At 44.5% G+C, this 25,070-nt stretch overlaps 1 protein-coding gene across 6 annotated transcripts in view; it reads right to left on the minus strand.

The window, feature by feature from the left end:
• Positions 1–1,477: 1,477 nt before the first annotated feature.
• Positions 1,478–25,070, minus strand: part of CSNK1G1 (casein kinase 1 gamma 1) — a 214,087-nt gene continuing 190,494 nt past the window's right edge. For all 6 annotated transcript variants that reach the window (XM_063926348.1, XM_063926349.1, XM_063926350.1 and 3 more), the window contains one exon: positions 1,478–3,687. In XM_063926348.1, coding sequence (XP_063782418.1) covers positions 3,630–3,687 — 58 coding nt within the window. In that variant the 3' untranslated portion in view covers positions 1,478–3,629. The remainder of the gene's footprint in view (positions 3,688–25,070) is intronic.

Raw genomic sequence — 25,070 nt, forward strand, 5'->3', positions numbered from 1 at the left:
CTTTTACTTCTTCACAATTTATATCCATCAATCACTGTCAGTTAAGATCCCCAACACCATTGACCCTGAATATCTAGGCTGTTGGTAGCGTTCGCTTCGGGATTCTGAAGTTTGAGACTCTGACTTTGTGAAAGAACTACACCATCCATTTAAGGACTTGCAGATAGCGCAGCGGAAGGCGGACTCTTGTATTTGTTTAGATATTACCTACCAGTGATCATCATGATATCCATCACATGCTTGGCCAGCTCCCTGAAGGATTATGTACCAATAACTGATTAGTTAAAGTATTCTATTTAAGTAGGTGTTTTTACAATTAATATTTTTTAGGACATTGAACTTCATAATGTTGTACCTAGCACAGAGTATTAAATCTAGTGAATGGTAGGTGTGTGTGTCCGTATCCACTGTAATTTTATTATCAGCTTTAATGCACAGTTATAAGTTTTTAGTTTGCATACTGAACACAGAATACTAAAGCCAATTTGTCAAAGACCAAACTCAAGCAAGATTGTAGTATGAGTGGGATGCGGTCATAGTGCCGGAATCCCAAAAACACGCCAAAATTCCGGTGCTGGACCTTCAACAACAATTGGAATACAGACGCCGGCATCCCAACCATAAGTATGCCGGGATCTCCTAGATTTTTAGTGTTGGTGTTAGGCTGCGGGGGGTGAAAGCTATGGTTAGGCCGATTGCCGGCATCTCACCCGCTGGGATTTCATATGTATTCTGTATGCGCAGTACCAAAACATGTTCTTTTTGCATTAACTTTTAAATATTTATTTTTACTTTTTCCCTTTTGAATAAAGATAGAAAGAAACAATAAGCAGAGAGGGTGCAAAATAGCGCAGATCAATTTATTCACAAGACACAAAAATGTAATCCGTACCAAATCTCTCACCGCTGTGGACTTAATACCACATGCTTCTATCAGACACTGCTCCTCGGTAAATCAGAGACCACCTCAGTACTGTCGGGACCACATACTGCACTGATGGCTATTGAAAAACAACCGCAGCTCGTCGGGATGCCATCTCCACAGTACTCTCATTCTGGGACCACACACCACCCTGCTGGCTATTGTAGAACAACTGCAGATCGTTGGGACGCCATCTCCATATGTACAAAAGGTTCGAGCCAGGACAGGAACTCCACGTCAGACAGGCCACGAGAGTACTGAGGTGGTCTCTGGTTGGCAGAGGAGTAGTGTCTAATACAAACATGTGGTATTAAGTCCACAGCGGTGAGATATTTGGTACGGATTACTTCTTTGTGACTGCTTTTAAATAATTTTAAACCCTTGTGAATAAATTGATCTGCATTATTTTGCGCCCCCTATGCTTATTGTTTCCATAATGCTTTTTCTCATGGGATCCTGAGGTACTTACAATTGCTTAAAATTATAAAGGATTCATTTTACCTAAATGGAAACAAATTTGTAGACCATTAAAAAGTGTAAACATTTTTCACAAAGAACAGTGTTCAAATTTAATTTACTGTAAATAGAGCCATAAATGTACTTTTCAATGTGGTAACAGTTTTTCTAAGAAGCAGTTCCTTCTTCTCAATTACAGGTCCACCAGGAAAAAAACAAACATCTTCTCTATTAAAAATGCATTCAAACCATACCAACTCAAATCTTTAAATTTAATAACCTCACATTCCTCAACCAGAAACATTAAACAGACAAACATTTATTAAAGTTCTTAAAAGAAACACAAAAACAGCTTAAAAAAATCCCCTTCTAGCTACAGTGCAATGCAATACTCTAAATTAAATATACCTTAAAAACAAAAATTACAAAAAAAAACAAATAAGAGGGTGATCTTTGTACATTGCAGGTACATGGGAAGTTTCCTGAGGGGGTGATCCATCATTGTGGAAGAGTAGGAAACGGAAGGAGGATTAACTCAAGTCCTTGGTTCACCTCCAAAAACACAGTAAAGCATCTTTACGAGGCATATCCTTGTGGCATTTATTTTCAGTGTCTGGAAGTTTGAAATGAAGACTGATCAGAACAAAATAAAAGGCACTGGAGCAGTAGGGAAACCTCTGTATCATACCACTTCTGGGTACCCCAATCTCATCAGTGCATTAGCAATAACCATTTCTGGTTATTAAAGGCTCACAAATGGTCAACAAGCTGCAGTACAACCTACATGATGCTGGATTATGCATAATTCCTCAATTTGAGACTGAAAAGGTTAGACTTCATGGCTGGTTCTAAGCCCAGGGTAAGAGAACAGAAATGTAATGTAGAAATCGGATTGGCTGACCTCTAAATTAGGGCACGGTCATTCCTAGCATTCTGGTGTAACATGTTTACTTGGCGGATTGCTATATATCATGGCAATCGGAGAATTGCTTTTTGTTCTATTTACATGAATACCTAGATTTCATTGTTGCACAAAAGAAAACAAAATCCATCTGCTTTGATAAAACACAAATTGCCCATATCTACAAAAAAAAACAAACAAAAAAAACATAGAACCAGCTTTGATTGGTTAAAAGAAACATAAGAAAAAAAAAGTAATGGATTCACAGTTTTCTTCAGTGTATACTATAGAACAGGGGAACATTTGTTACCCTTCATTTTTGAAAATAAAAAGAAAGTATTGTTTTGTAGTATAGGTATTGTCTACAATACCATGCAAAAAAAAAAAAAAAAAGAAGATTAGAGAACTGATGGTGCCTATTTAAGAAAAAAAAAAGCATAACATTGCAAAAAGATCAACAGTAGGAATTCAAGCATACAGAGGTATTCCAATAGTATTTAGTCCATTTCTCAATTTCTATCCTAATTTCTTTTCCCCTGAAGCAGCAACACTAAATACTTCTCCTCAGTTTATCAGCTGTGGTCTGCTGTTTACATAAAGCTAAGCAGGAGACAAGGCTTCATCATCCTAAAACCTGAGCCCAAGCCTCGCTCTGAGGTGAACGTGCAGCAGAGCAAGAGAATGTACACATCTTACAAAAAGGTATATTTAGTTTAAAGCCAGTAGTGCAACACAGACTCCGTGAGGCATTTACCCATGCAGGAAGCAGCCCATCTACTGTGGAATGCTTTAAATTGTCTATACTTTATTTCTAAGGAGATAGAAAAGGAACAAAGGAGTCAAAAAAAAAAAAAAAAAAAAAAAAAAAAAAAAAAAGGGGGAATAAACAGGGTTCTTAAAGTAAAAAGTAGTCAAGTTTCTGTTCACTCCGTTCCCAAGTACTGGGATGGAGGTGAAATAGGGAGCCGAGATGCAACCCCCAGCCATGGCTATAAAGGTGGGTGGAGAGCTGCTGCATTCAAGCAATGGAGGGAGTGCAGTAATCAATACAATTAATACAAATAAATGGGAAGGGGTGGTCCCTGACAATCCCTATTCTGAGCCATAGGCATGTCCTTTCTCTTAGGACTCTTGGCTCTGAGAGATCGGCATTATTGCACATGTCTCAGGAACCATTTGTGGGTCGGCCTTCCATAACAGCCAACGACATTCGATTTTCTGGTGTTCTATTTTTCCTTTGAGATTTACACCACGTAGAACCTAGATCCTCTCCCCCAAAGCCCTGGAGTCATTGACACAGCGACACTGTAGACTGCATTCTCATTTTCCTCCCCAGAGGATTATGGGAGTTCACTTGTGATGTCTCTGAGAGTGGTTCTTCCTTTTTCTTTTAAAAAAACAGCAGCACCTGCCATGGAAAGGGAAAAACAGTAGAGATCAGAGACTGAAACCAGACTTTGATGAAACAATAACTATCTTTCTGGAGACTTCAACTAACTTATGACTGAAGGTGTTGATGTCTGTTTAACAGAGAACCTTAACAGCTCTTCCAGAATATGTCCAGAAACAATCTAATTTGCAAGAAAAATAAAACTAACACATACATAATTCACTTTTTCTGTTGTAAGAGCGCATAAGGATAACATTTCTGTTGGAAAGGTGTAGGTCTCCTAACCTGGCTCTACAGCCCTTCTAAACCAAAAGACAACAAATGAAGACGTAATGCACCACGTAGTACAGTGTAGGAATGAGAAGGAACAAGAAATACACCAGTGTGTTGCATGCAGACAACAAACAGGGAGAGTGAAAAGGAGAAGACACCATGGTGAGACAAAATTGGAATTTGGGAAGATCTCCACTCCCACACATTGCAAACACAACTACCAAATGAATGATCCAAAGAAGCCTCATCTCAGTGTACTGTTCAGTATGTGTTATACAACCCCGGATGTGTCCATCACTAACTTTGCACTGGAGAGAAAGTTATTAATTGCACAGTGCACATGAAGGAGTTTCTATGATGTCGGGAACTGCACGAAATACAGTGGGCGATATTCAATTGTTTTCGTGCAGGCATCCATTAGATGATGCCCAATGGAGCAATTCAATTGTTGCTCTGTTCGGGTGCAATGGCTGTTGGCTATTGTGCAAGGTGACCCGTTTGAGCCCATTAGTTTGGTTAGGTTTAGCCACTTTACGCTGCTAAACCCAACCTCTATGGGCGCAATCAGTGTAATAACACATCAATTGAATATCGCCCTGCGATCTCCTGTCACATTATATGGGAGATCGCCCATTGAATTTTGTAGATTTTGACACTGTAAATATATATATGTATGTTTGTTTATTGATGAGAAAAACAAGGGTACAGCAAGTGTTAGAGATATGTGATTCTCCCCCTAAAAACTACAGTTTTCTAATACTAAACAAGTACCTACAATAGTGTAGCATGTGAAGATGCCAGTCTGCTGGAACCTACAGGAGATCAGCGTTTTTACCCTGCCACACATAAGGCGCAACAGCTTCAATCTAAAAATAATAAGATTTTAAACCTACCGCTAAATATTTTTCTCCTAGTCCGTAGAGGATGCTGGGGACTCCGTAAGGACCATGGGGTATAGACGGGCTCCGCAGGAGACATGGGCACCTAAAATAACTTTTAGTATGGGTGTGCACTGGCTCCTCCCTCTATGCCCCTTCTCCAGACCTCAGTTAGAGAACTGTGCCCAGAGGAGACGGACAGTACGAGGAAAGGATTTTTGTTAATCTAAGGGCTAGATACATACCAGCCCACACCATCCACACCGTACAACTTGGAACATACGAACCAGTTAACAGTATGAAACAAAACAGCATCAGCACGAGACTGATCAAAACTGTAACATAACCCTTATGTAAGCAATAACTATATACAAGTCTTGCAGAATTTAGTCCGCACTGGGACGGGCGCCCAGCATCCTCTACGGACTAGGAGAAAAAGATTTACCGGTACGTTTAAAATCTTACTTTCTCTTACGTCCTAGAGGATGCTGGGGACTCCGTAAGGACCATGGGGATTATACCAAAGCTCCAGACCGTGCGGGAGAGTGCGGATGACTCTGCAGCACCGATTGAGCAAACATGAGGTCCTCCTCAGCCAAGGTATCAAACTTGTAGAATTTAGCGAAAGTGTTTGAACCCGACCAAGTAGCCGCTCGGCAAAGTTGTAATGCCGAGACACCTCGGGCAGCCGCCCAAGAAGAGCCCACCTTCCTAGTTGAATGGGCCTTTACCGAATTTGGTAACGGCAATCCAGCCGTAGAATAAGCCTGCTGAATCGTGTTACAGATCCAGCGAGCAATAGCAGGAGCGCCAAGCTTGTTGGCTGCATACAGGACAAACAGTGCCTCTGTTTTCCTAACCCGAGCCGTCCTGGCTACATAAATTTTACATCAAGGCACTTGTAATCCTCCAAGTCACCCGTAGCCACAGGCACCACGATAGGTTGGTTCATATGAAAAGATGAAACCACCTTAGGCAAAAATTGAAGACGAGTCCTTAATTCTGCTCTATCCACATGGAAAATCAGATAGGGGCTCTTGTGAGACAAAGCCGCCAATTCGGACACCCGCCGTGCAGATGCCAAGGCCAACAACATGACCACCTTCCAAGTGAGAAATTTTAAATCCACCGTTTGAAGAGGCTCAAACCAGTGAGATTATAGGAACTGTAACACCATGTTAAGGTCCCATGGTGCCACTGGGGGCACAAAAGGAGGCTGGATGTGCAGCACTCCCTTTACAAAAGTCTGGACTTCTGGGAGAGAAGCCAATTCTTTCTGAAAGAAAATTGATAGGGCCGAAATCTGTACCTTAATGGAGCCTAACTTTAGGCCCATATCCACTCCTGTCTGTAGAAAGTGGATAAAACGGCCCAGATGGAAATCTTCAGTAGGAGCATTCTTGGCTTCACACCAAGATACATACTTCCTCCAGATACGGTGATAATGTTTCGCCGTCACCTCCTTCCTAGGCTTAATCAGAGTAGGGATGACTTCCTCCAGAAAACCTTTCCCCGCTAGGATTTGGTGTTCAACCGCCATGCCGTCAAACGTAACCGCAGTAAGTCTTGGAACACGCAGGGCCCCTGCTGCAATAGGTCTTCCCTGAGAGGAAGAGGCCACGGATCTTCTGTGAGCATTTCCTGAAGATCTGAATACCAGGCCCTTCGAGGCCAATCCGGAACAATGAGTATTGTCTGCACTCTTTTTCGTTTTAGGATTATCAGTATTTTCGAGATGGGAGGTAAAGGAGGGAACACATAGACCGACTGAAACACCCATGGTGTCACCAGGGCGTCCACCGCTACTGCCTGAGGGTCCCTTGACCTGGCACAAAACCTCCGAAGCTTCTTGTTGAGGCGTGACGCCATCATGTCTATTTGTGGAAGTCCCCACTGACTTGTTATCTCTGCAAAAACTTCTTGATGAAGGCCCCACTCTCCTGGATGGAGATCGTGTCTGCTGAGGAAGTCTGCTTCCCAGTTGTCCACTCCCGGAATGAAGACTGCTGACAGAGCGCTTGCGTGATTTTCCGCCCAGCGAAGAATCCTGGTGGCTTCCGCCATTGCCACTCTGCTCCTTGTCCCGCCTTGGCGGTTTACATGAGCCACAGCTGTGACGTTGTCTGATTGAATCAGAACCGGTAGGTCGCGAAGAAGATTCTCCGCTTGTCGTAGGCCGTTGTATATGGCCCTCAATTCCAGTACGTTGATGTGTAGACAAGCCTCCTGGCTTGACCATAGTCCCTGAAAATGTGACATCCTCGGAGGCTCGCGTCCATGGTCACCAGAACCCTTGAATGCCGAACCTGCGACCTTCGAGAAGGTGAGCACTCTGCAGCCACCACAGGAGAGACACCCTGGCCCTGGGGGACAGGCTTATTTTCTGATGTATTTGTAGATGGGACCCTGACCACTTGTCCAGAAGGTCCCACTGAAACGTCCTCGCATGGAACCTGCCGAAGGGGATGGCCTCGTAGGTCGCCACCATTTTTCCCAGTACTCGAGTGCATTGATGGACTGACACTTTTTTCGGTTTTAACGGGTCTCTGACCATGTTCTGGAGTTCCTGAGCTTTTTCCATCGGGAGAAAAACCCTCCTTTGTTCCGTGTCCAGAATCATGCCTAAGAAAGATAGCCAAGTCGTTGGAATCCACTGTGACTTTGGTAGATTTAGAATCCAGCCATGCTGCTGCAGCACTCTCAGGGAGAGCGACACGCTTTTCTGCAATTGATCTCTCGATCTCGCTTTTATCAGGAGATCGTCCAAGTACGGGATAATTGTGACTCCCTGCCTGCGCAGGAGCACCATCATTTCCGCCATTACCTTGGTGAAAATCCTCGGGGCCGTGGAAAGCCCAAACGGCAACGTCTGAAACTGGTAATGACAGTCCTGTACAGCGAATCTCAGATATGCCTGATGAGGGGGCTATATGGGGACATGAAGGTATGCATCCTTTATGTCTAGTGACACCATAAAATCCCCCCCTTCCAGGCTGGAAATAACTGCCCGGAGCGATTCCATCTTGAATTTGAACTTTTTCAAGTACAGGTTTAGGGATTTTAGATTTAGAATGGGTCTGACCGAGCAATCTGGTTTCGGGACCACAAACAGGGTTGAATAGCACCCCTTCCCCTTTTGCCCTAGGGGAACCTGGACAATCACTTGTTGTTGACACAGTTTTTGAATTGCAGCTAAAACTATCTCCCTTTCTGGGGAAGAAGCTGGTAAAGCAGATTAAAAAAATCGGCGAGGAGGCACGTCTTCAAATTCCAGCTTGTAGCCTTGGGATACAATTTCCATCGCCCAAGGATCCACGTCTGACTGAACCCAGACGTGGCTGAAGAGTCAAAGACGTGCCCCCACCGGTGCGGACTCCCTCAGAGGAGCCCCAGCGTCATGCGGTGGATTTAGTAGAAGCCGGGGAGGACTTCTGCTCCTGGGAACTAGCCATAGCAGGCATTCTTTTCCCTCTACCCTTACCTCTGGCGAGGAAGGAAGAGCCCCGACCTCTTCTGGACTTATGCGACCGAAAGGACTGCATCTGATATTGTGGTGTTTTCTTTTGCTGTGGGGGAACATAAGGTAAAAAAGTAGATTTACCCGCGGTAGCTGTGGAAACCAGGTCCGCGAGACCTTCCCCAAATAAAACCTCACCCTTGTAAGGCAAAACTTCCATATGTCTCTTTGAGTCGGCATCACCCGTCCATTGGAGGGTCCATAGGGCTCACCTAGCAGAAATCGCCATGGCGTTGGCTCTCGAACCTAACAGCCCAACGTCTCTCAAAGCGTCTCTCATATATAAGACTGCGTCTTTAATGTGACCTAAGGTCAATAAAATGCTATCCCTATCTAGGGTATCAATGTCAGATGACAAGGTATCTGCCCAAGCTGCTACAGCGCTACAAACCCAAGCCGACGCTATTGCCGGTCTGTGCAAGGCAACCATATGTGCATAAATTGATTTTAATGTAGTTTCCCGTCTGCGATCAGCAGGATCCTTGAGGGCTGCCGTGTCTGTAGACGGTAATGCCACCTTTTTGGACAAGCGCGTTAAAGCCTTGTCCACCCTGGGCGAGGATTCCCACCGTAACCTGTCCTGTGCAGGGAAAGGATACGCCATAAGAATTCTCTTGGGTATCTGCAGTTTCTTGTCTGGTGTTTCCCAAGCCTTTCAAATAACGCGTTCAGCTCATGAGATGGGGGAAAGGTTACCTCAGGTTTCTTTTCCTTAAACATGCATACCCTCGTGTCAGGGACCGAGGGGTCATCTGTGATATGCAAAACATCTTTTATTGCAATAATCATATAATGATTCATATAATGAATACTTTTGGCCACCCTTGGGTGTAACCTCGCATCATCGTAGTCGACACTGGAGTCAGAATCCGTGTCGGTATCAGTGTCTGCTACTTGGGACAGGGGACGTTTCTGAGACCCTGGAGGGCCCTGTGATACAGCCAAAGCCATGGATTGACTCCGTCTTTTCTCTGGACTCTGCTTTGTCCATTCTCTTATGTAATAAAGACACATTTGCATTTAAAACATTCCACATATCCAACCAATCAGGTGTCGACGTCGCCGACGGAGACACCACATTCATCTGCTCCACCTCCTCCTTAGATGAGCCTTCTGCTTCAGACATGCCGACACACAGGTACCGACACCCCCACACACTCAGGGATAGATATATATATATATATATATATATATATATATATAAACAAAGAACCAAATGGAGGCACTCAGAAAGAAAAAGACGACACACCGCTGGATAGGTCGACGTTTCAGGGACGAATCCCTTTTATCAAGACACGTGTCTTGATAAAAGGGATTCGTCCCTGAAACGTCGACCTATCCAGCGGTGTGTCGTCTTTTTCTTTCTGAGTGCCTCCATTTGGTTCTTTGTTTGTATGCTCCGCAAGAGGTTGCGCACCAGAACAAGCTGATTGAAGTGGAACAGAGAGTGCCGGACATTTGGTATTTATATATATTTATATATAGAGAGACAGTCCCCCAATAAGGCCCTTTGGAGAGACAGAGAGAGAGTATGCCAGCACACACCCAGCGCCACCGGACACTGGAATAAATCCCAGTCAGTACAGCGCTTTTATAAATATACTCAGTGCGCCAATTAAATGTGCCCCCCTCTTTTTTGCCCTCTGTACTTGTGTTCAGCAGGGGAGAGTGCGGGGAGCCAGCTTCTCTGCAGCGTGCTATGGAGAAAATTATGTTGGTTAGTGCTGAGGAATCAAGCTCCGCCCCCTTACCGGCAGGCTTCAATCCCGCTCAAATCTTTATACTGGCGGGGGGTTTTGCAATATACTGCCTCCGCAGTATATATCTATGCCAGTGTCCCCAGAGAATTAATAATTGCTGCCTAGGGCGCCCCCCCCCTGCGCCATGCACCCATAGAGTGCCGCCAGTGGTGTGTGTGTGTGTTGGGAGCAATGGCGCGCAGCGTTACCTCATAGAAGATCAGAAGTCTTCTACCGCCTTTGAAGTCTTCTATCTTCTCATACTCACCCGGCTTCTATCTTCCGGCTCTGTGAGGAGGACGGCGGCGCGGCTCCGGGACGAACGGCGATGGTGAGACCTGCGTTCCGACCCTCTGGAGCTAATGGTGTCCAGTAGCCTAAGAAGCAGAGCCTATCATTTAAGTAGGTCTGCTTCTCTCCCCTCAGTCCCACGATGCAGGGAGCCTGTTGCCAGCAGTGCTCCCTGAAAATAAAAAACCTAACAAAAAGTCTTTTTTCAGAGAAACTCAGTAGCGCTCCCCTGCAGTGCACCCAGTCTCCTCTGGGCACAGGATCTAACTGAGGTCTGGAGGAGGGGCATAGAGGGAGGAGCCAGTGCACACCCATCTAAAGTCTTTAGAGTGCCCATGTCTCCTGCGGAGCCAGTCTATACCCCATGGACCTTACGGAGTCCCCAGCATCCTGGACGCAAGAGAAAATCCATTAATGCTGTGGTAAACAGAACGGACCAAAATACAATTACAAACTTTTAAAACAGAAAATGTACTTTTACTCAATCCACCTCACTGGCATGAGCACAATTTCTAGTCAGCACCAATGTAGTGGCATTGATTATATGTTAATCTTTTCAAGACTTGTATGTAACATTAGTAAACCCATAGACAAATCTATCATCATAGCATGCTATATAGCTTATTACAGGGGTGGCCAACCAGTCAGAGACAAAGAGCCAAGATATTTTGTTAGGTACATCAAAAAGCCGACTTTGAGCTGAAAACGGACTTGCAAAAATGGGGTGTGACCTTGTGCCTGCTAGGCCACGCCACTGGTATAAAATACATCGAAAAAGCCAGATCCAACATAAAATACAATGAAAAAGCCACTTCTACATCAAATAATTGAAAAGGCCAGATTCACATAATACACTTTAGTTCCCCCATGTGTCACTCCAGCCAGTATTTGGCTCCCTCAGTTCTCAGTCTACGTAGTGCTGCTGCATGTCTGGCTGGAATGCAGCAGTTTACAGATCTCTTGTGGTCACGTGACTTTGAGTGTTGGGAGCCACATTTGAATAAAGAAAGAGCCACATGTGGCTCAAGAGCCACGTGTTGGCCACCACTGGCTTATTAGATACACTCCTTAAGAAAAATCTTCCTAATGTTTACCTTATATTCTTATTTGTCATCTATTTGCTGTATGTACATAGCCCGTAACATGAGCCAGTGCCAGACTCTAGTCCCTAAGCTGCTGTCTTCAGTGATCGCCAGCCCTATATAGGCCGCATATGGCAATAGTAGACAGACAAAGGAAACCTTTTAACCTAATATGTAAGCATTCAAAATAATATAAAGGGGCCTTTGGGTACACTGCAGCACTGGTACAGAATGTTTCCTTAACTTACGGTGTATAAACGGTGGGTCGTGCATAGAGAAAATATAAACATAGTACCTACAGTACTCAGTAATTACGGTTTCACAATGCTTCTGGAAAAAATGTCCCAGGGGTTAATATCCATATTATTGTCAGAGCTAATTTCATGGATAATTTTGATTATGGCATCAAGACTACTGACTTGGGATGGGCAATTATCCTACATAGTTTAACAGTGTTTAAAGTTGATGGGCCCATCGATTGCAACCCCAATGGCTGTGGTCAGTGCATGCATAGTACTGAACCATTCATGGATAAACCATCAATTGATGGTACAGCAGTCGATGGCTACCCCTACAGTATAGCATAAAGATTGATATTTTTATTGTATACTAGATTTTAAAAAGATGATATGTCTCCGGGGCTCTGGGGAGGGAATACGCTACACAGGGGAGGGGTCACACACAATGGGGGTCACTCACATACACTGACACTCTACACACCTCACATACTTAACCACTTTACTTGCTAATTTTTCCCCAAAAAAACGCTCAGGAATTTTACGTTTTTAATTATATTAATGAATTACGTCAAACTTATTCTACACAATTTTATTTAAAAAAAATATATATATTTTGTCACGTCGCAGGGTTTTCAGCGCTGATAAATTGGACACCACGGGTATTGGGAGTGAGCATACCCACGGTAATTCAAAATTGGTCACGATGTACTCAGGGTTTACCTCATTAAACCTTGCGCCCAATTGAATTCCCAAGCATCTAGTGGATAACTGGGCCTTCACCTCCAACCTATTTATCTTATACCAAGTAGCCTGTAAAGACCAACATACAGTAGACTATACTCTGATATCTTTATATTAAGTGCAGTATCGTACACTGAAACAAAACACAATGGCTCCCTGTGTGCTAGATACAACTGAAGGCATAAATGTGTCATCTAAAAAGGTTTAATATAACAAATACTATTTAAAATAAGAGCTGTAAATTAAGGTTATGAATTTCACTGTTGAATTCTGAAATAAAAATAAGCATATATATTGCAAGATGTATCTAACCTATTTGTGAGGCAAAGAGGACCGTGAACATGTAAAACTTCTATATGAAAGGAAATCCAGCAGTCTGAGTTCTCCATTTCCCCTTCCTCCCTTGTATACTACAGTACAGAATGGGAGGCAGCCAAGAGGAAGTTTTGTTTATTGCAACAATGCTGCATCATTCTGCAATACAGTTACCCGTAAGTGATGCAGATAGACTGAGTTTAAAATGTTTCTGAAACACAGCAGAGATGAAACATTAATACAAATATTTGTATTAATTATTAAATATTGTAATAAATATTTAATGAAATATTTATTACAGCTGGTGACCATGAAGAACACTAACGCAGATGAAACAATATATTTTGATGTGATCGGTTGGAAATAGAAACCAAGTTAATAAATTAAACCATCAACTAATGCTTTTGTGTCTCAGTGCAGTATTCTTTATGCACGTGTGCAGATTCTAACTCATCATAACAGCACCAGGAGACCAACTTCAAGGATGTACATATGTAAATTGGTCTGCAGCAACTATATAGTGTCCTATAGCAAAAATATCTACCCCATACCTCTGTTTGCAGGACTAATGCTGGACATACACTATGGAATACAACGTCGGTCAGACAGACATTTATGTGACAAGCTGAAGTCATCAGATTTCATGAGATATTAGTATGACCACACAATCTCTTTGTTCCTTCCCTGGGGAGGAACAGGGAAAACCTCGGGCAGTCAGCTGCAGTAGTACATACACTGCCAGATGTGGCCGACCATTATCGGCTCAATTAGACATGCTGGAAGATTTAATCTGGTCTGACAGATCTATAAGTACAAATATCAACTCAATCAACTGATTACTTTCTCCAAAACTTCAGGGGATGCAAATATGAGATTACAGCCTGTCAGGAGGGTGTGGGCTCACCTGCTAAATAAATATTCAAATAGAAATCTTTTAAACAGTGTATATTGTAGGGTTAACTACATTTTGCGTCATGTTTGAGAGAAAACTTCACCATACGCTGTTTGGAGAAAGTATTATAAATGTCATGTATGAAATACTAACAGCAGAGGGGTGTAGCTACTGTAGGTGCAGGAAGTGCAGCTGCTATTGGGCCCAAAGCTGAGAGGGGCCACCTTCCCTGTCACAGTTACATGTTAAATACATTTTTCACCATTGGGTGGTATGTAGGGGCTCTTGCAAATTTTTGCCTTGGGCCTACAATATATATTAAGTTATGCCCCTGGACCTGCTCATTGTAATATGGTACAAAATTAACTGGATGGAAGTATGTGGTAGATGTATTAACCTGGAGATGGCATAAGGAAGTGATAAAACAGTGATATGTGCAAGGTGATAAACGCACCAGCCAATAAGTTCCAATATGTAAATTAACAGTTAGGAGCTGATTGGCTGGTGTTTATCACCTTGCACATATCACTGGTTTATCACTTCCTTATGCCTTCTCCATGCTTAATACATCTGCCCCTATCTTACATAACATGAACTGGGGCACGGTAAGGTGGCACAATATGAAGTGGAGGCACCATAGTGTGGCATAAAATGAAGTGGGTACACTGTACTGTGGCACAATATAGATTGGGGGCACTGTAATCTTGCGTAATATGAACTGGGGATTCTATGTCATAATGTGAATATGGGGTACTACATGTGAAACTCAGAAAATTAGAATATCATGCAAAAGTTCATTTATGTCAGTAATTCAACTTAAAAGGTGAAACTAAGATATTATAGACTCATTACATCCAAAGTTAGATATTTCAAGCCTTTATTTGTTAGAATTTTGATGATTGTGGCTTACAGTTTAAGATAACCCCAAATCTCAGAAAGTTAGAATATTATATAAAATCAATAAAAAAAATAAGATTTTAAACCTACCAGTAAATCTTTTTCTCGTAGTCTGTAGAGGATGCTGGGGACTCCGTAAGGACCATGGGGATAGACGGGCTCCGCAGGAGACATGGGTACTTTAAGAAAGACTTTAGGTATGGGTGTGCACTGGCTCCTCCCTCTATGCCCCTCCTCCAGACCTCAGTTAGATAAACTGTGCCCAGAGGAAACTGACAGTACGAGGAAAGGATTTTTGTTAATCCAAGGGCAAGATTCATACCAGCCACCCCAATCACACCGTATAACTTGTCATATACTAACCAGTTAACAGTATGAAACCAACAGCATCAGTCCAAGACCGATGAAAACTATAACATAACCCTTATGTAAGCAAAACTATATACAAGTCTTGCAGAAGTAGTCCGCACTTGGGATGGGCGCCCAGCATCCTCTACGGACTACGAGAAAAAGATTTACCGGTAGGTTTAAAATCTTATTATCTCTTACATCCTAGAGGATGCTGGGGACTCCGTAAGGACCATGGGGATTATACCAAAGCTCCCAAACGGGCGGGAGAGTGCGGATGACTCTGCAGCACCGATTGAGCAAACAGGAGGTCCTCCTCAGCCAGGGTATCAAACTTATAGAACTTTGCAAAGGCGTTTGAACCCAACCAAGTAGCAGCTCGGCATAGTTGCAGTGCCGAGACCCCTCGGGCAGCCGCCCAAGACGAGCCCACCTTCCTAGTGGAATGGGCCTTAACAGATTTTGGTAACGGCAATCCAGCCGTAGAATGCGCCTGCTGAATCGTGTTACAAATCCAGCGAGCAATAGTCTGCTTTGAAGCAGGGGCGCCAACCTTGTTGGCCGCATATAGGACAAACAGTGCTTCTGTTTTTCTGACTCTAGCCGTTCTGGCCACGTAAATTTTCAAAGCCCTGACTACATCAAGGGACTCGGAATCCTCCAAGTCTCGCGTAGCCACAGGCACCACAATAGGTTGGTTCATATGAAAAGATGACACCACCTTAGGCAAGAATTGAGGACGGGTCCGCAATTCCGCTCTATCCATATGGAAAACCAAATAGGGGCTTTTATGAGACAAAGCCGCCAATTCCGACACTCGCCTAGCCGAAGCCAAGGCTAATAACATGACCACCTTCCAAGTGAGATATTTTAACTCCACCGTTTGAAGCGGTTCAAACCAGTGCGACTTAAGGAAACTCAACACCACGTTAAGGTCCCAAGGCGCCACCGGAGGTATAAAAGGAGGCTGAATATGCAGCACTCCCTTCACAAAAGTCTGTACTTCTGGTAGAGAAGCCAATTCTTTTTGAAAGAAAATGGATAAGGCCGAAATCTGAACCTTAATGGAGCCTAATTTTAGGCCCAAATTCACTCCAGTCTGTAGGAAGTGAAGGAAACGGCACAGATGGAATTCTTCCGTAGGAGCATTCCTGGCCTCACACCAAGAAACATATATTCGCCATATACGGTGATAATGTTTAGCTGTCACATCCTCCCTAGCCTTTATCAGCGTAGGAATGACCTCATCCGGAATGCCTTTTTCCGCTAGGATCCTGCGTTCAACCGCCATGCCGTCAAACGCAGCCGCGGTAAGTCTTGGAACAGACAGGGCCCCTGTTGCAACAGGTCCTGTCGTAGAGGAAGAGGCCACGGATCTTCTGTGAGCATTTCCAGCAGATCCGGATACCAGGTCCTTCGTGGCCAATCTGGAACAATGAGAATTGTTCTCACTCCTCTTTTTCTTATTATTCTCAACACCTTGGGTATGAGAGGAAGAGGAGGAAACGCATAGACCGACTGGAACACCCACGGTGTCACTAGGGCGTCTACAGCTACCGCCTGAGGGTCTTTTGATCTGGCGCAATACCTCTGTAGCTTTTTGTTGAGGCGGGATGCCATCATGTCTATCTGAGGCAGTCCCCACTGACTTGGAATCTGTGCGAAGACTTCCCGATGAAGTCCCCACTCTCCTGGATGCAGGTCGTGTCTGCTGAGGAAGTCTGCTTCCCAGTTGTCCACTCCCAGAATGAACACTGCTGACAGTGCGCTTACATGATTTTCCGCCCAGCAAAGAATCCTGGCAGCTTCCGCCATTGCCACTCTGCTCCTTGTGCCGCCTTGGCGGTTTACATGAGCCACTGCGGTGATGTTGTCTGACTGGATCAGAACTGGTTGGTCGCGAAGTAAGGTCTCCGCTTGACGTAGGGCGTTGTATATGGCCCTCAGTTCCAGGATGTTGATGTGAAGACAAGTCTCTTGACTTGACCAAAGACATTGGAAGTTTCTTCCCTGTGTGACTGCTCCCCAACCTCGGAGGCTCGCGTCCGTGGTCACCATAATCCAGTCCTGAATGCCGAACCTGCGGCCTTCTAGAAGGTGAGCACTCTGCAGCCACCACAGTAGAGATACCCTGGCTCTGGGGGACAGGGTGATCAACTGATGAATTTGTAGATGTGACCCGGACCACTTGTCCAGTAGGTCCCATTGGAATGTCCTCGCATGGAACCTGCCGAAGGGAATGGCTTCGTATGATGCCACCATCTTTCCCAGGCCTCGAGTGCAGTGATGCACTGACACCTGTTTTGGCTTCAATAGGTTCCTGACCAGAGTCATGAGTTCCTGAGCTTTTTCTATCGGAAGATAAACTCTTTTCTGGTCTGTATCCAGAATCATGCCCAAGAAGGTCAGACGAGTCATAGGAACCAACTGCGACTTCGGGATATTGAGAATCCAGCCGCGTTGCTGTAACACCTTCAGTGAAAGTGAGACGCTCTTCAGCAATTGCTCTCTTGATCTCGCTTTTATGAGGAGATCGTACAAGTACAGGATAATTGTGACACCTTGCTTGCGCACGAGCACCATCATTTCCGCCATTACCTTGGTGAAAATCCTCGGGACCGTGGAAAGCCCAAAACGTCTGAAATTGGTAATGACAATCCTGTACCGCAAATCTCAGGTACGCCTGATGAGGTGGATAAATGGGAACATGAAGGTATGCATCCTTTATGTCCAGAGATACCATAAAATCCCCCCCTTCCAGGCTGGCGATGACCGCTCTTAGCGATTCCATCTTGAACTTGAACCTTTTCAAGTATAGGTTCAGGGATTTAAAATTTAAAATGGGTCTGACCAAACCGTCCAGTTTCGGGACTACAAACAGGGTTGAGTAATATCCCCTCCCTTGTTGAAGCAGGGGAACCTTGACCACCACCTGTTGAAGATACAATTTGTGAATTGCATTTAACACTATCTCCCTTTCCGGGGGAGAAGCAGGTAGGGGCGATTTGAAAAACCGGCGAGGAGGCACCTCTTCGAATTCCAGCTTGTAACCCTGGGAAACAATTTCTATTGCCCAGGGATCCACCTGTGAGTGAACACAGATGTGGCTGAAAACTCGAAGACGTGCCCCCACTGGGGCGGACTCCTGTAGCGGAGCCCCAGCGTCATGCGGTGGATTTTGTAGAGGCCGGTGAGGACTTCTGTTCCTGGGAACTAGCTGTGTTGTGCAGCTTTTTTTCTCTGTCCTTACCCCTGGCAAGAAAGGACGCACCTCGTACTTTCTTGTTTCTTTGTGATCGAAAGGACTGCATTTGATAATGTGGCGCTTTCTTAGGCTGTGAGGGAATATAAGGCAAAAAATTTGATTTACCAGCTGTAGCTGTGGAGACCAGGTCCGAGAGACCTTCCCCAAACAATTCCTCGCCCTTGTAAGGTAAAACCTCCATATGCCTCTTTGAGTCGGCATCACCTGTCCATTGCCGGGTCCATAAGACTCGTCTAGCAGAAATCGACATAGCGTTGATTCTAGAACCCAGTACACTGTCTCTTTGAGCATCTCTCATATATAAGACAGCATCTTTTATATGCCCTAGGGTCAATAAAATGGTATCCTTATCTAGGGTCTCAATTTCCGCTGATAAGGAATCTGTCCATGTTGCTACAGCGCTACAAACCCAGGCCGACGCAATCGCCGGTCTGAGTAAGGTACCAGAATGTGTGTAAATAGACTTCAAGGTAACCTCCTGCTTGCGGTCAGCAGGATCCCTGAGGGTAGCTGTATCTTGGGATGGCAGCGCTACCTTTTTGGATAAGCATGTCAATGCTTTGTCCACCCTAGGGGAGGATTCCCACCGTATCCTGTCCGTTGGCGGGAAAGGATACGCCATAAGAATCCTTTTGGGAATCTGCAGTTTTTTGTCTGGAGATTCCCAAGCTTTTTCACATAATTCGTTCAACTCATATGAGGGGGGAAAGGTTACCTCAGGTTTCTTTCCCTTATACATGTGTACCCTCGTGTCAGGGACAGGGGGTTCCTCTGTGATATGCAAAACATCTTTTATTGCAATAATCATATATCGAATACATTTAGCCAATTTTGGCTGTAACTTTGCATCATCGTAGTCGACACTGGAGTCAGAATCCGTGTCGGTATCTGTGTCTACTATTTGGGATAGTGGGCGCTTTTGAGACCCCGAAGATCCCTGCGACATAGGGACAGACATGGGTTGACACCCTGGCTGTTCCCTAGCTTCAGCTTGGTCTAATCTTTTGTGCAATAAATTTACATTAGCACTTAAAACATTCCACATATCCATCCAGTCAGGTGTCGGCGTTGTCGACGGAGACACCACATTCATTTTCTCCTCCTCCTCCCCCTGAAAGCATTCTACCTCAGACATGTCGACACACGCGTACCGACACACCACACACTCCGGGAATCCTCTTATCTGAAGACAGTTCCCCAACAAGGCCCTTTGGAGAGACAGAGAGAGTATGCCAGCACACACCCAGCGCTATATGACCCAGGAAAAAACACTATATAAATATATGTTTACCCAGTAGCGCTGTTTGTACATATATATATATATACAGGCACATGACACTTTAAGAATTGACACTGCGGTGTGTGCAGTGGTCAGCATCATGACACTTTACTCAATCCCCTGAAGAAGATAGCCGAAACAGCTGTCGGGACGTTAAGTATCTATTGGTTTCTTCATATGCTGCTATCATGTGTGCCATATGCTTGCTGTCTTTTAAACATCACTGTTTATTTCACTATCAGTAAAAAGCTATTTTTTTTTTGCATTCAAGCAGTGTGCTGGTTTTTCTGAGTCTGATCCCTCTGGTGGTTATTCTTGGAATTATATATATATATATATATATATATATATATATATATATATATATATATATATATATATATATATATATATATATATATATGCGCCAAATTATGTGCCCCCCCCCCCCCCCCTTCTTCAAAATCCTCTTTCACCGTGGAATAAGCAGGGGAGAGTCCGGGGAGCTTCCTCTCAGCGCTGTGCTGTGGAGAAAATGGCGCTGGTGAGTGCTGAGGGAGAAGCCCCGCCCCCTTGGCGGCAGGCTTCTGTCCCGCTCAAATATACTAAAAACTGGCGGGTGCTCTTTATATATACAGTGCCCAGCTGTATATGTATGTGTGTATATATATATATATATATATATATATATATATATATATATATTTTTTTTTTTATATATATATATATATATATATTTTATTTTTTATTTTTTGCCAGAGAGAGGTTTATATGCTGCCCAGGGCGCCCCCCCCTGCACCCTTACAGTGACTGCCATGTGTGAGGTGTATGGGAGCAATGGCGCACAGCTTCACCGCTGTGCGTTACCTCAGTGAAGATCATGAAGTCTTCTGCCGCCTCTGAAGTATTCTTTTCTTCTCATACTCACCCGGCTTCTACCTTCCGGCTCTGTGAGGAGGACGGCGGCGCGGCTCTGGGACGGACGGCGAGGGTGAGACCTGCGTACCGATCCCTCTGGAGCTAATGGTGTCCAGTAGCCTAAGAAGCAGAGCCTTGAAACTCACAAAAGTAGGTCTGCTTCTCTCTCCTCAGTCCCTCGATGCAGGGAGTCTGTTGCCAGCAGGCTCCCTGAAAATAAAAAACCTAACAAATATACTTTCTGACAGGAAACTCAGGAGAGCTCCCTGTAATGCACCCAGTCTCCTCTGGGCACAGTAGTAAACTGATGTCTGGAGGAGGGGCATAGAGGGAGGAGCCAGTGCACACCCATACCTAAAGTCTTTCTTAAAGTGCCCATGTCTCCTGCGGAGCCCGTGTATCCCCATGGTCCTTACGGAGTCCCCAGCATCATCTAGGACGTAAGAGAAAGGATTTTAAATACAGAAATGTCGGCCCTCTGAAAAGTATAATCATGCATATGTACTCAGTACTTGGTTAGGGCCCCTTTTGCATGGATTACTGCCTCAATGGGCCTCCTTAGAAGTGTCCCTGTGAATTGATAACACTTTCCGTATAATACCTGGGCTGGCCTACATTGTCAGGAACAGTTTGTGTCCAACAGAATCTACCAGTACAAAATGATAAATACTTGTTAACGTCTCATCTTATCAAAAGCATAACATATATATTAAAGGTGGGGCAGTGAAGGGGGGGGGGGGGGTGATAAACATTATATTTAATCATGAAACTGCTGTGCTGTATAAAGCATATCTAAACATACTTGTTTGGATTAGCACATCCCCTTCACGTCCCTATTCACGGCAACAGCACCTGGCACACTGACACCACCAACAGTTACATTCAGTTAACTGTTGGTTTTCAACCATAAACTAGTACAATTTTATTTATTTTTTTACAGATCACATTACATGATAAAAGAAAACACGCACACACAACAAAAATATGCTCCATCCTGCTACTGTATTTGGTATTTTAGCTTCTTTATGAACACTTCAATGTTTTACATTTGGAGCGCATCCTTTTTGTCTTAAATAAACACATCTAATTTTTGAACAAAGCCCCCATTCTATATGCACGCATTCACTTTCCTACAAATGGATTTGTCTAGCGCTAAAAGAAATAAGGCTATAAGTAAAATCTTTACAATTTTCCCCCACTTTTTTCTTCGTATTGTTTTTCAAATTTGGGTTACCCTACTACTGTGTTTAGCGAAAACGGGCTCTAAACAGACAGACAACAACCGGCACGGATCTGGGAAAAATCCTTGTGGTATAACAGGATTTCCTGTCCAGGCTAGGAAGTAGCACCTTGCAGTCACTTGGAATGCTGTGTGCTGTGATTGGGCTAATAAGGAAGAGGTTAACTGAGTGCAATACCTACTTCTAGCCAGTAGGTGTCACTATTGTCATTGATGTCTACAGAAAATATATATATTATCTATGCAAAAGTGCATGCAAATATTAAGACTATTTTAGAGTCAGGGTGGATGCATGCATAATTTATGTTCACTGCAAAGATGCTGTCTTCCTATTCCACATGCCCTTGCCTCACAAGTGAACGAAGACAGTTACCCTAGTGCAGCTCAGGAATGACCACAGAGCAATATGCAGCACTACTACAAAGTGTTCGTGGAATTGCATATAAACTGCATTTACTTAATATATAAGTAACAAAATAAAAAACGCAAGCCGTCCAAAAAATAGGTTACAATATAGTGGCTGACTTTTACATGACGCGCATAGAACGTAAATACCCTTGTTTTCATCAGTGCGAATAACTCTACAACATACATATTTTTAGATCCGTTTACAGTGCCTGTAAATGGATATCACACTATGAATCAGTTCTTAAGACTAATTTATAACCCTTCTTCATGAGTAGAGAGCCTTGGGCTATGTGCACATGACCATTAGTTTTCCAGTCACCCCATAGTTCCAGTGCTCATCAGGAAACATAGGGGAAACAGACCTTTCATAATGATACTGTAACAGAGTGCACGGGGGCAAACACAAGTGAAGTGCCTGTCACCGGTCTCTTTAGGCACAGGCACTCTGTCCCTCCACAAACATTTCCTTGTCAAGAAATGCAACAGAGGGGAGATTGAAATAAAGACTGAAATGTGCGCGCACATGCCCTTAGCCGTATACCAGCTCACCAGGCAGGATGCTTGTACTGTTTAGCGTACAGTACACAAAGTACAGTTGGCACAGTGGAAACTACTAATGATCTGCTGGCAGAATGAGAGAAGGCTATTATGATGCTACTAATTAGGGAGAAAATAGGATTTTATTCACCTACCAGTAAAACCTTTTCTCATAGTCCATAAGGGATACTGGGGACACTTAGTACGATGGAGTATAGACGTATACCAAAGGAGCCGGTGCACTTTACATTTCTTCAAACACTGTGTGCTGGCTCCTCCCCTATATGCCCTCCCTCACAGCTCAGTCTAGGAAAACAGTACCCGAAGGAGATGGACATACTTGAGAGGAGGAAACATGACAATACAACTAGTGGTGAGATTAACGAACAAGCACACAGCAGAACAAACTAGCAACGGCTAGTGCAACCAGAAACAGCAACAGCTGATGGAAACATTCACACAAGAACAAAAACTTGCAGGAACAGTCGAAGCACACAGGTGGGCGCCCAGCATCCCTTATGAACTACAAGAAAAGGAGATTTATAGTAGACTTACCATTGTTAAATATCTTTCTGCGAGGTACACTGGATTCCACAGGGAATAACATTGGGGTGTAGAGTTGGATCTTGATCCGAGGCACCAACAGGCTAAAGCTTTGACTGTTCCCAGGATGCACTGCACCGCCTCCTCTATAGCCCCGCCTCCAGGCACTGGAGCTCAGTTTTGTTAACCAGTCCAATGCAGTAGCAGGTAAAAGATGGCAGATGTTAGTCACATAGAACCACATTCTCACGACAGGAGAAGGGACTAGCGGTTAATGCCATACAAACCCAAAGAAGTTAAGTGCGTCAGGGTGGGTGCCCTGTGGAATCAAGTGTACCTCGCAGAAAAAGACTTAACAATGGTAAGTCTACCATAAATCTCCTTTTCTGCAGTGGGGTACACTGGTATTCCACAGGGGATGTCCTAAAGCAGTTCCTCATGGGAGGGGACGCACTGTAGAGGGCACAAGAACCCGGCGTCCAAAGTAAGCATCCTGGGAGGCAGAAGTATCAAAGGCATAGAACCTGATGACCGTGTTCGGAGAGGGCCATGTATCGGCCTTGAACAATTGTTATGCAAACGCGCCACCGCGGGCCGCCCAAGAAGGTTCAACAGACCGAGTAGAATGGGCTTTGATAGCAGCAGGAGCTGGGAGCCCAGCCTGCGCATAGGCTTGTGCAATCACCATTCTAATCCATCTGGCCAAGGTCTGCTTATTCGCAGGCCAGCCACGTTTGTGAAAAGTATAAAAAGGGAATCTGACCTCCTGATAGAGGCAGTACTTTCCACATAAATACAGAGAGCCCGTACCGCATCCACAGATCTTTCTTTGGAGGACAAACCAGAAGAGATGAAGGCCGGAACCACAATCTCCTGGTTAAGGTGAAAAGATAATACCACCTTACGCAAATAACCTGGGCGAGTTCGAAGAACTGCCCAGTCATGGTGAAAAATCAGAAAGGGTGAAGGACAGGACAAAACGCCCAAGTCCGACACCCTCCTAGCAGAGGCAATAGCAAATAGAAACACGACCTTACGCGTAAGGCATTTAAGGTCCACAGACTCAAAAGGTTCAAATGGAGACTCTTGTAGGGCATACAGAACAACAAACAGATCCCATGGAGCCACAGGAGAGACATAGGGAGGTTGAATTCGTAGAACACCTTGAGTGAAAGTGTGAACGTCAGGAAGAGACGCAATTTTTCTCTAAAACCACACCACAAGGCAGATATATGGACCTTGAGGAAGGCCAGACAAAGGCCCAAGTCTAGGCCTTGTTGTAGAAAATCCAGAAGCCTGGATGTTCTGAAAGTATATGCATAATAATTCTTAGCAGCACATCAGGTGAAGTAAGAATTCCAGACCCTGTAATAAATACGAGGTGAAGCTGGTTTACGGGCTTTTAACATAGTTTGAATAACCGCCTCAGAGAATCCTTTTGCGCTCAGGAGTGAAGCCGTCAAAGCCAGTCTGGCCAGGTCCGGGTAGACACAACGGCCCTGAACGAGGAGGTCTGGGCGTTGAGGAAGTAGAAGAGGACGCTCTATCGAGAGACCCTGCATGTCTGAGAACCAATGCCGTCTGAGCCATGCTGGAGCGACTAGAAGTAGTATTCCTCCTTCTTGCTTGAACTTCCGTATTACCCTGGGCAGGAATGACACCGGAGGGAACATGTATGGCAGCCTAAAGTTCCATGGAATTGCCAGTGCGTCCATGAACGCTGCTTGAGAATCCCTTGTCCTTGCTCCGAAGACTGGAACCTTGTGATTGTCTCGAGATGCCATCAGGTCTACATCTGGTTGGCCCCACTGGGAGTTGAAAGACTTCTGGATAAAGACTCCACTCTCCAGCGTGCACATCCTGACAACTGAGGAAGTCTGCTTCCCAGCTGAGGACTCCCGGAATGAACACTGCCGATATGGCTGGCAGATGGCGTTCCGCCAATTGGGAGGATTTTTGACACTTCCATCATTGCCATGTGGCTTCGAGTGTAGCCCTGATGATTTATGTACACCACTGT

Source organism: Pseudophryne corroboree, chromosome 6, assembly GCF_028390025.1.
Source record: "Pseudophryne corroboree isolate aPseCor3 chromosome 6, aPseCor3.hap2, whole genome shotgun sequence".
Classification (NCBI taxonomy): domain Eukaryota; kingdom Metazoa; phylum Chordata; class Amphibia; order Anura; family Myobatrachidae; genus Pseudophryne; species Pseudophryne corroboree.